This window comes from Siphateles boraxobius, unplaced genomic scaffold (genome assembly GCF_051911475.1).
Source record: "Siphateles boraxobius isolate OS27281-9 unplaced genomic scaffold, OSU_SipBor_1 18, whole genome shotgun sequence".
Lineage (NCBI taxonomy): Eukaryota > Metazoa > Chordata > Actinopteri > Cypriniformes > Leuciscidae > Siphateles > Siphateles boraxobius.
The window spans coordinates 6821619-6838720 of record NW_027508788.1 but is presented as its reverse complement, the minus strand read 5'-3'; the positions used below and the strand labels follow the sequence as shown (position 1 = coordinate 6838720).

The 17102-nt window shown below is 38.6% G+C and overlaps 1 protein-coding gene across 4 annotated transcripts in view; it reads left to right on the top strand.

Moving 5' to 3' along the window:
- Positions 1-4054: 4054 nt before the first annotated feature.
- zbtb16a (zinc finger and BTB domain containing 16a) overlaps positions 4055-17102 on the top strand; it is a 129355-nt gene continuing 116307 nt past the window's right edge. For 2 of the 4 annotated variants that reach the window (XM_077233179.1, XM_077233177.1), the window contains exons 1-2: positions 4085-4187; positions 6397-7746. In XM_077233179.1, coding sequence (XP_077089294.1) covers positions 6488-7746 — 1259 coding nt within the window. In that variant the 5' untranslated portion in view covers positions 4085-4187; positions 6397-6487. Of the gene's footprint in view, positions 4193-6396; positions 7747-17102 lie in introns of all 4 variants that reach the window. The other 2 variants (XM_077233178.1, XM_077233176.1) reach the window with 2 other exon arrangements.

Sequence of the window (17102 nt, the reverse complement as noted above, 5' to 3'; positions counted from 1 at the left end):
TTAAAAGGGGTTAGTATTCATTAGAACACTCCGGTTTAGGGCCCGGGCCGCTCCAATAAAAGGAAGCAAACCACCCACAACCCTGATGGAAAAGTGCACCTATGATGGATAGCACATTCTCATCACTTCTGATCATTTTGAAGCAGCACAAAGGTGCTTTCTTTCCTTTGATTTAAGTGATGATGTCCTGCCCAGTGCTAAATTTAATCAGAGTTTTACTACCAATTTTTTAAATGACAGTAATCAAGAGACGTTTTTCTATTTAAAGCTTCTTGTGATTAATGACGACACAGTGTATGAAATATTGAGATGACCCCCTCAGTACCTCGCAGATTCAGATCATTTGGTACTATCAGTCATTAAGATCAGATGAGCCCGTTATGGGGAAGAAAAGAAGATTGAAGATTAGGTGTATGGGACAGAGGTCAGTAATAGAGATACGTCGAGTACAACTGAATCGACATATGAAAGAATGACTGTATCTGTTACTCAGTTATTCATAAAATGTTTGACTTTAATTTATGTCAATGAAATGAATGTCATAATCATGTCAGATACATTTAAACTACAACATAAACGTTGATCAACATGTACACGTACGATTCATGGTCTATAACTGTAAAGGGGTACAGTATGTGATTTTATATTTTTTCTGTTATGTAAATTTAAATAATTTATATGTTCATGTTAAATGGATGACAGCATCAGGGAACTACAACAGCCATTTAAAACCATCTCTTAATATTAATAGTTATGGCTAGTTATAGTTAATAGTTATATATTTTGTAAATGAGAGTTTTAAGCTGTAAACGGCACTGGTTGTTCTGCAATACGTTTACATTTCACGGCAACCACAGCTGGGGGGTTTTCTGTAAAAATTAAAGATTATTTTTTTCCGGGTATTGATGTCACATTTATTGAGTGTTACAATTATACCTGCTCTCCTCCAAGTCTGCATCCCATCTTGCAAATACAAAATAGTAATCAGTGGATGGAATGTGTCTGTCCAAATATATAGAGCAGTCAGAGATTGTGAGACCTGTGACCTCTGAGAATGAGATTCTTGTCCCTTGAAACCAGTAGAGGTTTACCAGCACAGTTCTATTGTTCGGCCTGCTGATACCACATCAGTATTGATCAAGGGATCACCTTGTCATCTAACCAAACAGGTATGAGGCTAGAGGGAGAGTGGTGGCAAATATGCACTCAGTAGAGTAAACGGCTCTGTCAACGTGACTATTTCAATCTATTAACAAAGAGAATGCCACCCATTCTTCTTAATGAAAAGAACACTTCAATGCTGTAAAAAGTGTGATTAAGTGGTATTTCTAAACAGATTTAACAGAAGTTTAACAGTACCAAAATGTAAAAATAAATAAAATTTAATAAAATCAATTGCTCTGTCCCACACACTACTTATATGGGTCAAATCATAATTAACCCATGTAATTTGGAAAATGTATTAAATTTAAGCCCAACTCTAAACATGCAGTTGGCTCAGATATGTTAGCCTTTATGCATGATAGCATACCTACAGGATGAAAGGTCTCAGAAGGAATTTTTAACCGTGCACAGGGAGGGGCATTTTGTACAGGAGAAAATCCAGCCAAGGTCAGAGGTAGGGGTCAGAGGTCATAGGGGCAGGCCCCCAAAGCATAAGACACCCTCAGGATTAAACAAGTGTAAAAAGAGCCTATTCAGTCAAAGCCTTGAGTGAGATTCACAAAGATCCACTGTTAGCTCATATACCTCTCATTAGCAAAACGGTTAGGGCATGTCAGTACCACACCCCAGTACTTCACAAATGATGATTTATATATGCGAATATGAACTATGTGGATAAAAAGGCAGCAAACATCTACTCTTAGTGCATTCAGAACCATTTCAATGGTGTTATGCATCATAGTATGTGTAATTATATTCAATTATAAGTGTCAGCAACTGTATGCTGCAAAGCACTAATTGGCTCAAAGCACAATTGGCTCATTGCAGAGCCAAGGCCAATGAATTGCACATAAATGCAGTTCGTTTAGTAAAGAACATCATCTCATGTATGTTTATAATGTGTGACTTGACCAAGGGTTTTAGTTTTAGAGTTAGATTTCTAAATATGAATGATTTTAATGTGTGCTACTTATAAACCTATATGCAATTTATACATTCTTTGAATTACTTTACAGATTTCACTGTTTTCAAACCTGTGTTGGCTTGTGCTTTCCACTTTTGATTATAAAAATGTCAGTGTATAATTTCAGTCGTATCCAGTAAAATGTGGATTAGATGGAGATTAGGGCAGTGTCTTTGTATTTATCCCCAAGTAAGCCAGCACAGCATGCAGCTCAAAGGTGATGGCACTCTATGATCTCCCATCTCTCCTGCAGATTCTCCACTGTTTCCCTCCATTTGCAGACTGTCATGCTCTGTAGATAGGCGGGATCAATTGCACTGAAAAGTGACAAATAGCTGATGACAGTTGGAAATGAATGAGAACACTCAGTGTGCCATTTTTGACTGAAAGGTATAGTCTGCTAGGTTTATTTTGCCTAATACTATAATTTAGTCTATTTTTAATTAAATTCAGCATATATCATTATATTCTAGCAAGAAATGTTGTTTGACTATAAAACATTTAATTAAACATTTTAAAATACATGTAAGATTCTGAATGACTGAATAAGTACAATTTACAATCAAATGAGTAATATTGTCTGTATATCTATTTTTTTTTAAAACATCTTGAATCTCATGTGTCAATGTCATTCAGTAATTAGTTTGAATCATTTCTCTAATGATCAATTTCTTTTCTCAAAGAGGATAAAAGACTTTTAAATAAAAAAGAGCTTGTCTTTAATTAATTTTACAAAAAGGAACTTAGCTCATGTCTGTCATTATAAATACTGTTTTATGGATATTTGTTCTTATTGGTAACACTTTACAATAAGGTTTCATTAGTTACCATTAGTTTACTTCTTTAACATGAACTAAGAATTAACAATACTTCTACAGCATTTATTATCTTAGTTAATGTTGACATTTATTCGACATTTACTACATTATTAAAATCAAACGTTGTATTTGTTAACATTAGTTAATGCACTGTGAACTAACAGAACAAACAATGAATATCTTGATTTTTATTAACTAACATTAAAACAAAGGTAATAAATACTGCACGTAAAAAATATTTTCATGATTTGTTATCACATAATTCTTTCTTTTATCAAATCAGCTTATATAATTTACATGGTTCAGATTACATAATATTTTAGGTTTCTGTTGATTAAACCAATCTCCATTGTATTAACAATTTTTTAAGGCAGCCAGGTTACTTACTTTTTAAAGTTACACCAACAATCATTTTCTACAGTGTGTAACAAATGTGTTGCTCATTGTTAGTTCATGTTAGTTAATGGATTAACTAATGTTACTAATGTAAGACCTTATTGTAAAGTATTACCTTATTATTATTATTATTAGTAGTAGTAGGCTATTAATATTTATTTAGGTCTATTTATTTATTCTGAGCAGAATTAGAATCAAGTGTTTTATTGGATCAAGCACACAAGAAGAAATCTGGCATGGTAACAAAAGTTTCTGGTAGTCTAAAATCTTATAAATAAAGGTTATTTATTGGCATATATGGCTCCATGAAGAACACCCTCTTGGAACCTTTATTTTTAAAAGAGTAGCCTACTCAGAAATTTAACAGCTAGGCAAGAATTACAGTGCAAAAAAAAAACCGTTTACTAACATAATTATACAGAACGTTGCATACAAGAAGGTGTAAAAATAGTGGATATTACACTTATTGGTTTGCAAAGGTCTAAATATGAATTTACATATAGCACAGAACTTTAATATTTCAGTCGGCACAGAGCTCAGTGAGAAGTTAGTCGGCTGTACAAGTAGTTGCAAAGGTGATGATGCTTGAAAGTCCAAACGCTGTGATAGATAGTGTCCCAGACACGCTGGCCTATATTCGACAGCCCCCTAGGTGTCTCACTTTAGCAGTGTTTGTCAGGACTCCGGCGAGGATGTGCGCTGACGTCACCGCAGTGTTGATTTGCTAAGCGGCGAGCAGAGAGGAGTTAGTGCGCGCGCGAGAGAGAGAGAGCGGGTACTGTGAACTGCGTTACTATGCTACAGTCCTAATAACCGCACGCTCGGAAGCCAAACGTGCAACACAGGTGAGGTGAGTACAGGCGCGCACCTTTAAAACACCCACAGCTCCTGACATACCCCTCTGTCTGTGTGTTTTCACTTTAGGGAAATGTTCACATTAAGAGATAATCCGCGTTGTGTTGATCAGATGTGTTTGCGCGCCGCATCACATCAAGTTACACTGTTGCTTCAAGTGAAGATGAATTGTGAGAGTGCACCGAAAAAGTAAAAGTGTGTCTGTCAGCGTTGTGCAGGCTCAGGGCAGCTGATGGATACGGCTGTTTAGGTTCATCTTTACACATGTGGAAATGTTATGTTGACGTAAGCGTGTGTTTTAGTATTCGGTGGACGTGAGGTCTGCTCGCGCACCAGACAGTGACGTGCTTCCATGTGCTTTATTATCAGCGTGACGGCTTCAAATTGAACGTTCGGACAGTTTAAAATATGCCATAACTGAAGAAGTTTGCCGTTGATCAAGCAGCTATCGGGTTTTTGATGATTATTTTGGTTGTCAGTAGGTCTGATCATTAAACCAGCGCCACCATGTAGATGCGTGTCACTGTCCATCAAAATGAACTGAATTGTAAGCTGTTGGTGGTTGTTGTTTTTAAGCGAAATTAGGCTACTTTTTAATTTTCCCTATGCTTGTTTTATTCCAATATTGAAATGGCGTTTGGATTTAACTAATCTATTTTGCTTGGTCTCCCGGTGTATGCTTCTCTTCATCTATGAAATACCAGGCGGGTCCTTTAACTTAACGTTACATTGATTCACGTGTGAACAGTCGAATAATCATGAATTGATCAGTCAAATGAGCCCTGCCTGGACTTTTCATTGATTTTTTTTATCGTATATGAGGAAGATAGCTGTAATCAAAGCAGTAGTTGAATAAAAAGGAATATGTAGCCTATTGGTCGTTTCTTGACTGTTGTTTGAGTTCTACGGTTCGCGTGCGTGAACTGGCGTCATTATAGGATAGTATCTCATCAGTTAACTGCACTTCAAAGAAACTGTATTCATTTCTCATTTATTACTCGTCTTCCTGTATTCTCTGATAATTTAAACTGCGTGAAACCCCTGGAATATATTTCTCTCCTGTCGTCCTTTATCAACTTCCTTATTTGCTGTCGGAGACGGTACATTTACAATGAAAAAGCCCGTCATTCACCGCTAAGATCATAGTGTTTGACAAGGACCATTTGCCCGCTCTTCTCTGGTGAGGCTTTTTGTTGATAAAAAAAGTGGGAAATATTTTGAGTAAATCTCCAAAGTTTCTTATCTTCTATTTTAATGTTGGATGTAATAGTGTTATTAAAGGGGATGACTTCCTCTCGGCTCTTACCAAATGGTACCGGTGGATCGATTATGTTCACTTAAAAGTGATCTTACTCAAATGCCGCGGGAATGTTTTTGTTATAATATGTGTTAGGTTGTTGAACAAAGTACATTTTAAACGTCAAATTATAGCTTGGGTGTATTTTTTATTAAGTAACGTTAGCCTAATAAATTGTGATAATGGTGAAGTTAAATATTGTAATGATAAATGGGCAACCATGAGCTTTTTTGTTAATTGACAAATGACAGTTTTTGTTTTTAAAGATTATATTTTATGTGCTTTATCTTTAAAATATTATATAGCTATATGATATATCAGAAAAATGACATATCTGTATATAATTTACATATGGTATTTGCACGTGTATTTAAAATAAAAATGGCATTTTGATGTGTTTTAGGAGCTCTGAGCTGTTTTGTGTCATCCTCTGTTCCAACTATTCCTGGCAACAGCTTGCCTCACTCTCCATGCTCCGCTCAGTATCCCTGTCTGTGATGAGAATACTGAATAAGATGCCATTTCATTTCAGGAGGCTGTTGATGGGCTTTGTGAGGCGAGCTCGAACACATAGAAACAAAGGCTTGATTACTGTCAGCCTTTGCTAGCACTAAAGCCAAGTTTCTCATGTGGGCCACTTGTCTTTTTGGTTAATTTTGTGCGATTTGACAGACTTCTGGTTGGATTTTGCACTTGTTTCTTAGGAATTTGTTGTTGAAATATTCTTGGCTATTAAACAATGATTTCTTTTTAACAGTAGGCTACAGAGTGCAAAGTAAATATAATTATGGCATCTTTTTTTATAATGGAAAAATTAGAATGATGGATGTTAATTTAGAAACAAAGAATAAACATTGAGACTTTGTTGCATTTAACTGTGGTCCTCTTTCATCTCTTTCTAGATTGACCTTATCTTGTTTACAAAGATAACTGAACAGACTGCTACGTGGAAAGAAAGACTCATGAGTTGGCCGTGTGGATTTCAGAGACGTTATGGATTTGACTAAAATGGGTATGATCCAGCTCCAGAACCCCAATCACCCCAATGCCCTGCTGCACAAGGCTAATCAAATGCGCCTGGCTGGCACACTGTGTGACGTGGTCATCATGGTGGACAGCCAGGAGTTCCACGCTCACCGGACCGTGCTGGCCTGCACCAGTAAGATGTTTGAGATCCTATTTCACCGCAACAGCCAACATTACACTCTGGACTTTCTCTCACCAAAGACCTTCCAGCAGATTCTGGAGTATGCCTACACTGCCACTCTCCAAGCTAAAGTGGAGGATCTGGATGACCTGCTGTACGCAGCAGAGATCTTAGAAATAGAGTACTTGGAGGAGCAATGCCTGAAGATACTGGAGACCATCCAGTCCTCAGATGAAAATGACACAGAGGTCAACATGAACGATGGCGGCACAGAAGACGATGAGGAACGTAAGGGACGGCACGGCAGGAACCTGGCGGGGTCGAAAAAGCATTCCGTGGAGGAAGGCGGCTACGTTTCGGCTGCCCAGCAAGCACTGGGGCTGCCAGGAATGGTGGATCAGAGTCCCTCGGTCTCCACCTCCTTCGGCCTCTCCACCATGAGCCCAACCAAAGCAGCCGTGGACAGCCTAATGAGCATCGGCCAGTCCCTCCTGCAGAGCACCATGCACCCCGGCGTGGGTGCCGAACATCCCCTGCATGGCAACTCCCACCCCATGATGGGAGAGATCAAGACGGAGATGATGCAAGTAGATGACAGCGGAGAGCATGAAAGCTCTAAAGCCATGGAGCCCGGCGCCTCCAGCAACGGCGAACGCAGCGGAGAGTCCGACAAGAACCGCGACGGGCCCGGCACCCCTACCAGGAGCAGCGTGATCACCAGTGCCCGTGAGCTGCACTATGTCAGGGAGGAAGGTGTGGGTGACCAGCAGGCTGAGGTCAGCCAAATGGGCTTGGAGGCCATGGCGGGGATGACCGAAAAACACTTGGCGTCACTCTACGGCATTCCTCCCAACCACAAGAGTGAAGCGATGCTCTCTATGCCCGCCTCCATGGCCTCATCCTTGCACATGTCCCCAGCCCTGGCCATGTCCATGGACTTCAGTGCCTACGGGGGCTTGTTGCCTCAGAGCTTCATCCAGAGGGAGTTCTTCAACAAGCTCGGCGAGTTAGCTGCCGGGATGAAGCCTGATGGCCGCGTCCCGAACGAACGCTGCAACGTGTGTGGTGCCGAACTGCCTGACAATGAGGCCGTGGAGCAGCACAGGTAAGCTACCATTTTCATTTTGTACATCTAGTTGGTTTGCGTAAAAGCATGTTGTTGTTTTTGTCTCCTCTGGCAAAGGCAGGGTCCCTTATTCAATTAGTTTACCGCGCTCTATGAAACAAAGGACCACAAGGTGCCCATTTTAAGATATGCTTTTGATTAAAGAACTTGGTTGCAGAGAAATGTTAGTGGAAGATGAGTCATGATGGTTAACTGTTGATTGCTTATCATCTTTCATGCTGGAGGTCAATTTGCTTAACACTCTGCCTGCGGTGGATATGAGAGAGAGTGATTGCAGAGCTGATTTACGCACGTATGTTTTCCTCTTGCTTTGCCCTTATCAAGAAAAATTGCTCTTCAGCTAAAATAACATTTGAAAGGAGTGAGGGAAAAATAGTTTCAATCAAGTTGCAATATAACTATTTTAAACAGTTAAAAATGTTGCATGAAGAATCACTCATACAGTTAATTCATCTTGAAAATTAATGTATTCTGTAAACAGAAAATAGTATAAATTAGGTGCCAATAGTAATGCCAGTAGTAATGTTGACAAATTATTGAAAAAAATAAAAAAAATTGAATTTTTTTTATGAGCATAAGAAATTGGTAAAAAAAATATATATATAATTATAGGCTTTTGACATGCTCAGTATTTCGTTAAACGTGCTGGCAAGTTTATATTTTTCATCTTTACTGTAAGATGTCATTTTCGGATATATTGCCATAACTGCACACACAAGACAAGGCATTCCCAGTGTACTGAAGAAAAATAATGATTTTTAACTTGGTTGCTTTAAATGGGCTGTCTGTTTGTCACGGCTCCCAGGCGTTGGGTGCTGATCACTTCCAGGCCTGTGTTGGTGGCTGCCTTAGTGGTCCTGGAGAGGCTCTGGCTGAGCCCATTAGCTGCACCTGGAGAGGGGACAGGCTAATGGGAAGCAGCTCCCCACCTACCCCTTGACCCCCATGGTGTGGCCAGTGATGAGTAGGCCAGCCTGGGCCCCAGCCACCCGGGACAAGGAGGGCCTTATTAGCTTTATGAGTAGAGCAGAGTGTCCAGCCCAGGAAATGAGGGACTGTGTGTAGGACCCGGGCCGACCTCTACAGCGTAACCTTTTGGCCACTTGACTGGCCTCTGTTTTTTGTCAGTGTGACTTGTGGGGGTGTTGCAAGGAGCTGACACGAGGTGAGGAAATCCACGGCAGACGTTATCAGCTGTAAAAGGCCGTAGCCGCACCCTTCTTGCACAGAGTGTTGCTGTCGACTAGACATGGCTTGCAGGATTCATACGTCGAACTTATTTGTACAATATTTTAGAATTGGACAAAACATTTGCATTTATTCAATTTGTCATAAGATCCAACAATATTCATAGTATAAAAAGCTATGATTGTTGTTATTGCACTTAAGAAATAGCTAATGACTCGAATGAGGAGCTGAATGCATTTATTCTGTCATGAAGGAGGCTGTTCAGTTGCTGTCTAGCGGGGAGAATTTTGATGGGATAAAAGATAGTTAAAGTGAGCCAGTCATGCACATCTTGGAGTCAATTGCAGTGAGGTGCAATAAGATTATAAAGCAGCGACTGTATGAAAAGGCATTGAGGGAAAACACCACACATGTGTCTGTTTGAAGAGATATTGATTATGTAGGTCCTGCCGTAGTCTGTACAAACCATAGTACGTTATTTTGATAATTGCGTGAGTTTTAGTGCCGCTTGTTTAAAGGATTTCAGTAGATCCGCGTACTGCGGGTTTCTTAATGACAGGTCCAGGATTGAGAAAAAAAATGGTTTGAGCGTTCGTCCTTAATCTGTTGGAATGCACAACGGTGAAAGTTCATCTGAGGATTCAGTTTCAGTCCAAATATTCATGCGTCTTTGGAAGTGCTCAAGATGGCATTAATAAATCCCTCTTAATTACCTTCATTTATTCACTGAGTGAAAAATGTTCATTCAACCTTATGAACTTTAAGGTTGGTATTTATCTTTCAACAGAATAATTGACAAGCCGTGCTAATTTAAAAGTTCTCTGTGCTTGTGTGAATCATCGAAGTAAGCGCGTTGGCATGTCAGATGTTCTGAATTTGACTAAAAAGGATGCAGCAGTTGCCGAAACATCCAGTGAAATGTAATTGAAGTAATTTAAGCAGCACTGTGTTGAGATTGAGATCCATATTGTTATGTGATTTGGTACATTAAATGTTCTTAAGATGGTCATGTTTCAGTTTAAATTTACATCATATCTTCACAGTATTAATTCACTGCTTCAAATTTTTTTTTTCTAAATGACGCATGACAGTGATTACAGAAACTAATGTCAAATCATAAAAAAAAATGATCAAATGATATTAGATTCTTCCCCATTCTTATTTTATGCCGGAGATATCTGTTAGATGTACTTATCTACTTTACTTTCTTTTGAAGTTGCAATGATCTTCCTTTTTTTAATAAAAGGAATGAGTGTCAGATTTGCCATGGTGAAGTTTCCTTTTTAAAGGTTTTTTTTTTCATCACAGCTCTTGACTGCTTGCAGCAGACGGGGCGGCAGCTCTTGTGACTAATTACAGATTATTTTGCAACATCTTGTGCCAGGGTTCCAGCCAACTCTGGCTCTCTACTTGAAAAATATTTCTATTTGAGAGTTCATTTCGGGCAAACAGGTCAAGCTAACGTCTGTAATTGTTTCCAGATTAGGCACAAGGTTTTTTTGCATGAAGATGTTTGTGTGTGTGTGTGTGTGTGTGTGCACTCACATTTGGGAGCGAATGCATCAGTAAGTGCTTGTTTCCTGTATAAATTTAGCTTGCTGCATTCATTCGCCATTGCCCTGGGTTATGTCATAATTCATAAAGTTCTGAATATGATCGCTTCCAAAACCATGCGAGTGTCAAGACTATCCTATTAACTAGACCATTGGAGTAATCTTGTAATATCTGGAGTAGATGAATGTCTGAGGGTTGCCTAAATGAACATGTTTATTTGTATTTCAACCACCCAGAGATCCCTACAGGAGCTAAATCGAAGCACTTTAGTAGATTTTTTTTTATTATTATTCTTAAACATTTTGCCAAGGAAAACAGTTTTTGGTCCTTTGACGCATGGAAACTTATTACAGAAATATTTCAGCAACCTGCCAAAAAGAAAATAATCAACATGCACAGCATCGAAATAATTAAGAAGGAAAGAGGGAAAAAATACTGCTTTTTATCCACATTCTTTGGGCCGTTTGGACTGCCGTAGATTGACGTAGATCATTTTTGAAAGCAATAGATGTTTGGTTCTTGTTCATGGCAGACAGATGGAAGACGGTTGAACGTAGTCAAGCTAGCATAGGTAGTGCTAACTGTGGAGCTAGCTACGGTGTTTAAACAGGAGGCAGGGTCTTATCTGTGCATATCAGAGACAGTGATAACCCCGTGCTCTCTTTTCCACTATACCAAGAGCAGATGGGGATGATAAGTCCTCATGGTGCTGCAGAACGAGATAACACCAGGCTGCAGTGAGGTGAGAGGCACCTCACAACTTTCCTTGTATGCTCACAAGTGCAGCTGAATCTCACCACATAGCTGTAACTCTCCTGCCACGGCTGTTCCATGGATATCTGACAGCATGAACTTGATGTTCCGTTTGTGTTCTGCTGCTCTAGCGTTAAGCAGTGAGCCAATTCAGCAAATCATTTTTGATGTTACCAAAGTTTCTTTAGGGGGATAGTTCACTCAAAAATGAAAATTCTGACTGTCATCATTTATTAACTCTCATGCTGTTTCAAACCTGCTTAACTTTTTCTTCTGTGGAAAAGAAAAATATATAAAGCCAGCCAAAACGGTTTGGTTACAAACAAAATATCTTGTGTTATGTAGTGGAAAGTGCCATGTCCAGTGTTTCCCACAGGATTTTGTGAAACTGTAGTGGGTGGACCTCTGTCTCCCTAGGGGTTAAATTAAAAAAATCTGGTGCACTTTGAGTGTTTAAAATTAAGAGCTTCAAACCATGTTCATCGTGTCTGAAAAAATCTGTGCTTTGACTTGTACCTGAATTTTAAAGGGGACTCTTTTTAGTTGTGGTATAGTGTCTTAGTCATTACACTACATACTACTACTAATAATAATAATAATAACGACGTTCTAATATTACATTTACATTTAGTCATTTAGCAGACGCTTTTACCCAAAGCGACTTACATCTGAGGACTAAAGCAAGCGAGTCATCGTGAAGAGGGAAGAACAACGCAAGAAGTGCTCAAAATACAAAGTTCAGGCATTGCTCAGAGTAGCAAAAGCCAGACAAGGGAAGATTTAAAAGGGAAGGAAAGATTTAAAAGAGAAGTTTATTTTTTATGTTAAGTACTCACGGAAGAGATGAGTTTTCAGTTGTCTTTTGAATGCTGTCAGGGATTCTGCATTACGGACGAGGGTGGGGAGATCATTCCACCAGCATGGAACCGTGAATGAGAATATTCTGGAGAGTGATTTAGTGCCTCGCTGTGATGGCACCACGAGCCGTCGCTCCTTGGCCGATCGTAGGCTTCTGGTAGGGACGTAGACTTGTAGTAGGGAGTGAAAGTAGGACGGAGCTGAGTCTGTGGTAGATCTGTAAGTAAGCGTCAAAGCTTTGAATTTGATGCGAGCAGCGAGTGGTAACCACTATTATTCCTATAACAGTAACAGCCATATATTGTAAAACCAATACGCTGAAAAATAAACACAACTTTCATAATTAGTTTTGTCCTAAATCTTATCCATGCAAGAGATAAACCTGTGAGATTTTATTTTGAAGGGAAAACAAGTGTACAAACGCTATGCGCAACTATGCAAATGTGAAAATAATGTGTAACGGTGTTCCAAAATGCACACTAAATTCAGCATGCACAGTACACTGCATTCATTCACTTTGAACTCAGATGCGGAGCTGAACACATGAGCAAAGTGCATACTTCTCATTGCCCAGCGCAAACTGACAGTCTTTTGATAAGGACACAAAGACTTATCGCGCTTTCGATTTTAGTTTTTGACAGCAGTAACGCAAAACATTACATTAAAGAGCTTTTATGTTATTATCAAAAGTTTAAATATTTTTTCGGGCCGCTACAGTCTAGTTAATGGATGGGAAGCACTGAAATCTTTTTGTGCTAATCAATGTTTATATTGTGTTGGGTCGCCACAAATAAATCAATGTAGGGGAAACACTGTCATTCAGGTTTGGAACGTCAATTTTTTGGTGAACTCTCCCTTTAAGACAAGACCATTTACCACGGCCATCTTGGTAACACACCTGGCCAGTGGTTTACTGTTTAGGTAATATGCTTACAAGCACCTATTTATGACTGAAATTTCAGTTATCAAAATTGCATAATATATATTTCAAATTGGTAATAAATTCTGTCAAGAAGCGGCATTTTCTTTGAAAAACTTTTGAGTGGCCAGTCTCCATCTCCTTACATTGTCTTTGGTGTGACTAAGACTTGGTCATATTTTTAATGCAAAATAAATTAAAACGAGGCTGTTTGTTAGTGGATAAACGTACCGTGTAGGATATGTGATGGATAGACGCATGTTACTTGCGTGATGTACTGTAGGGTTGTGCCAATAGTATCGTGTATCGACAATAGTCAGAGATATCGCTGATGCCCTTTGATATTAAGATGATAATTGTCTTGTTTTTCCATGAATGTATTAAATTATTAGAATTATTATCAGGCTAGTATTATCATCAAATTAATATTAGCACCTATAATTCATTTCCCTTCTCTAACTTCATAACGACATCACATACTTGCGACACCGACTTGTGCATATGAGGATTGAGGACTCTCAATGAAAATGTTTTTAAAACCAACACCAAAACTACGTCCCACATTGAAATTGTATAGCAAGGTGATCTATTCACAAGTTGTCAAGATTGCCTGTTATGTAAGAAAAGCATAATTCTTATACAGTTGTTGTTTAAGGCAAGCCAAAAACGGCATTGTTTTAATTCCATAGCACATTAAAGCATGGGCTAATTTTCATTTTTGGTAACTAAAATTTTTGGAAGCTAGTAATTTTAGTCGATTTTTTTCTTACACTAATGCATCGCTTCACTTCAAAAGGCCTTTATTAACCCCCGGAGAGCCGCGTCGAGCACTTTAATCATGAATAATGCGTTTTGATGGACTTCCAAAATCAGACAGCCATTCTTTCCCATTATCAAGCTTGGAAGAACCAGGACCATTTTTAATATAACTTAGATCGTATTCGTCTGAAAGAAGAATGTCATGTACACATAGGACGGCTTCAGGGTGAGTAAATCATGGGCTAATTTTCATTTTTTGGGTGAACTATCCCTTTAACAAAACATTTTAATGACACTAATAACAATACAATAATTAATAATAATTATTATTATTAATAATAATAATACTAAAATTATATAGGCCTAATAACAGTCTTTAAGTCAGACCACGGCACAATAATCAACCATCAATGGAAATCAAAAGTTTAAAAAAAACACTGTTATCATTAATGTATGTTCTATAAGAGAAATATTAAGCCAATAAATTAAGAGTTTATATACTGTTATCACCACTGAGGTAGATTCAGCTCTCGTCGTGTCTGTGTGTCTGCATCAGATGCCAATAGCTCAGTCAGCTTTTACTTTCACTTTCGGTGAATAATTGACTGTGGTTTGAGACTCCTTCACCGGCTTGCAAATTGCATTTGTGATACCCACTGCGACGTGACATTTTTCTTCATCACCAACTTCAACTTTGGTTGCAAAATGAAGTAAATAATTAAGTAAATTAATAATCAAATAAGTACCCCCCCCACACACACACACACACACACACACACCACCAGCGATAAAATCGTGTTCTGGCGATCTCACAGGCTAACAATAGGACTATGGAGCACATTGCCCAACACTAATGTACAGGCATTATAAAGATTCTGGAAAGACAAAACCCTGCCAGATATTTTTGAACTTGGACAATTTATCCATTCAGCTTGCCTTAAAACTGTGAAACATCCTCCATGCCAGCTAATTTGATAGTGTGATGTTTAACTCTGGAGTTGTATGGTAATTAAGAATGATTGCAATTAAGCCAAAGAGATTTCAAACAAGTGGACCCTTCACTTTGTCAAGTTAGCCAATTAAGTTTCTAAAACTCCTCATGGCTGCTCTGAAAATGGGAATAATGCCCTCCAAAAAATGTCATTTTCATACATTTCTGTAACAAGAAATTTTGTCTTGTGAAAATTATGATTCTCATATCTAAAAAAATTGAAACGCTTATTTTATGTTTGAGATGAGTTTTTTTTTTATGTTTTAAGGATGAAACTCCGAGAGTCATTGCCTAAATAAAGCTACTCTCTTTCTCATACTCTATCGTAAAGAAGACAGCTAAGATAGAGGAAATCATATAATGTGAATACACAGTTTTTTGTACTGTTGGTAACTTTTTACAATTGCATATTAATATACCATCACAAACTTTTATAGTTTTAGTAAGCGATGTGCACTATATACATTTAAAGGGATAGTTCACCCAAGTATGAAAATTCTCTCATCATTTACTCACCCTGAAGTTGTACCAAACCTGTATGAATTTCTTTCTTCTGTTGAACAAAAAATGATATTTTGAAGAATGTTCGTAATAGATAGGCCTATATGTGGGGCACCATTTACTTCTATACTTTATATATATATATATATATATATATATATATATATATATATATATATATATATATATATATATATATATATATATATATATATATATATATATATATATATATATATATATATATATAGTATATAGTATATATATATATTTTATATATATATATATATATATATATATATATTATGGAAGTCAATGGGCACCACAACTGTTTGGTTCCTGACATTCTTCAAAATATCATCTTTTGTTTTCAGCAGAAGAAAGAAAATCATACAGGTTTGGAACAACTTCACGGTGAGTAAATTATAACAGAATATTCATTTTTGTGTGAACTATCCCTTTAATGTCTTTAAGAAGTTGTATATCTGTATTTTTCAATGCTTTTTGTTTCAGATGCTAGTATTTGTCTATGCAGCCCACATACGGCCGCAGCTGGCAGGCGCCCAATTATGGACAGGCTTTAAAAGCTCCGCTTGAACTGTAAAGATTTACACCGCCACCCCTCTGATCTGGAATCTGCCTTCTGTCCTCACTGTCAAGACAAGAGATGTATCGATTAAAGACTTAACACTAGGTTGCATCATGTGTATTGGACTTGCGCACCTTGACTACAGCTCTGTATCTTCAGAGCCTTGCTGACGTAAAGAAGTTTGTTGATTCTTGTATCAGAGCAGTCCATCAGGTGAATTTCGCCACCAAACTCTTATTTGATTCAGTTCTTTCCGCTGGTATCTGAGGCGTCACCTATACTGGGCTCGGGTTTGGTACCTGTGTGTAGAAAATAGAGACTTTTTCACTCCCACATGAATAAGAAATAAAAGTAAACCGACAGGCAGACAGCTCTGCTCTGCCCGATATTATTAAAGCGATAGGCATCTGGCATGCCTAGTAAAAAGACATGACAGTTGCGCACAGGGCTTTTTTCACTGAGGTGCTTTTCACTGGCCACTTTCTTATCTGTTTTCTACAACTGGAGATGGGAGGATTACAGACAGAGTAGGGCACTGCAAGCCCACTGCGGTGGCAGGTGGCACACTATCCGTCTACGAATATATCCGAAGCCATTCTGCTCTACCACACATGTGGATGTGCGTATACATGCACCAAAATCAGATTTAAATTGTAACCGTGGAGATGTGGATGAAGCGAAAGCAGGCTGGTTGAGGTAAGGCGCTGGTGTTTCATAGAAGGGGCCTTGTCTTGTTGGCCCTATTCTTGTCCTTTCTCACTTGTGTAATTGGTCAGAAGTCAGATTCACTGCTAGTCTGACTCTGTTCTTTGGGCTGGATTTGATAGGGGAAAAAGCGATAGTTGCTGTACTGCCACTTGTTTTCTTAATGCTCCCAAAAGTATTTTAAACAAAAATACATTACACTTGTATCCTCAAAGAAAATCAGCCACGTTTTATCACAGGTCTCTCTTTTCAGTAAGTACAGTGTTTTAATCCCATCAATATCCCATTAGCATCTGGTTTCTGGCTCCCGCAACATGAAAGAAGACGTGTCGGTTCCCCCTCGCTAGTTCTAAGGCGCTGCCGAGCTCCGTATACAATGAAGGTCTGGAGCAAAGGGCCAAGCCAAGCGTGCACAAGGGCTGTGTGAATGCACTGCTGGGGCTCCGGAATCCCCTGGAAGTATCAAATCAGAACCTTCCTCAGGCTTCCACCGAGAGGGGCTCTAATTAGCTCTTTTG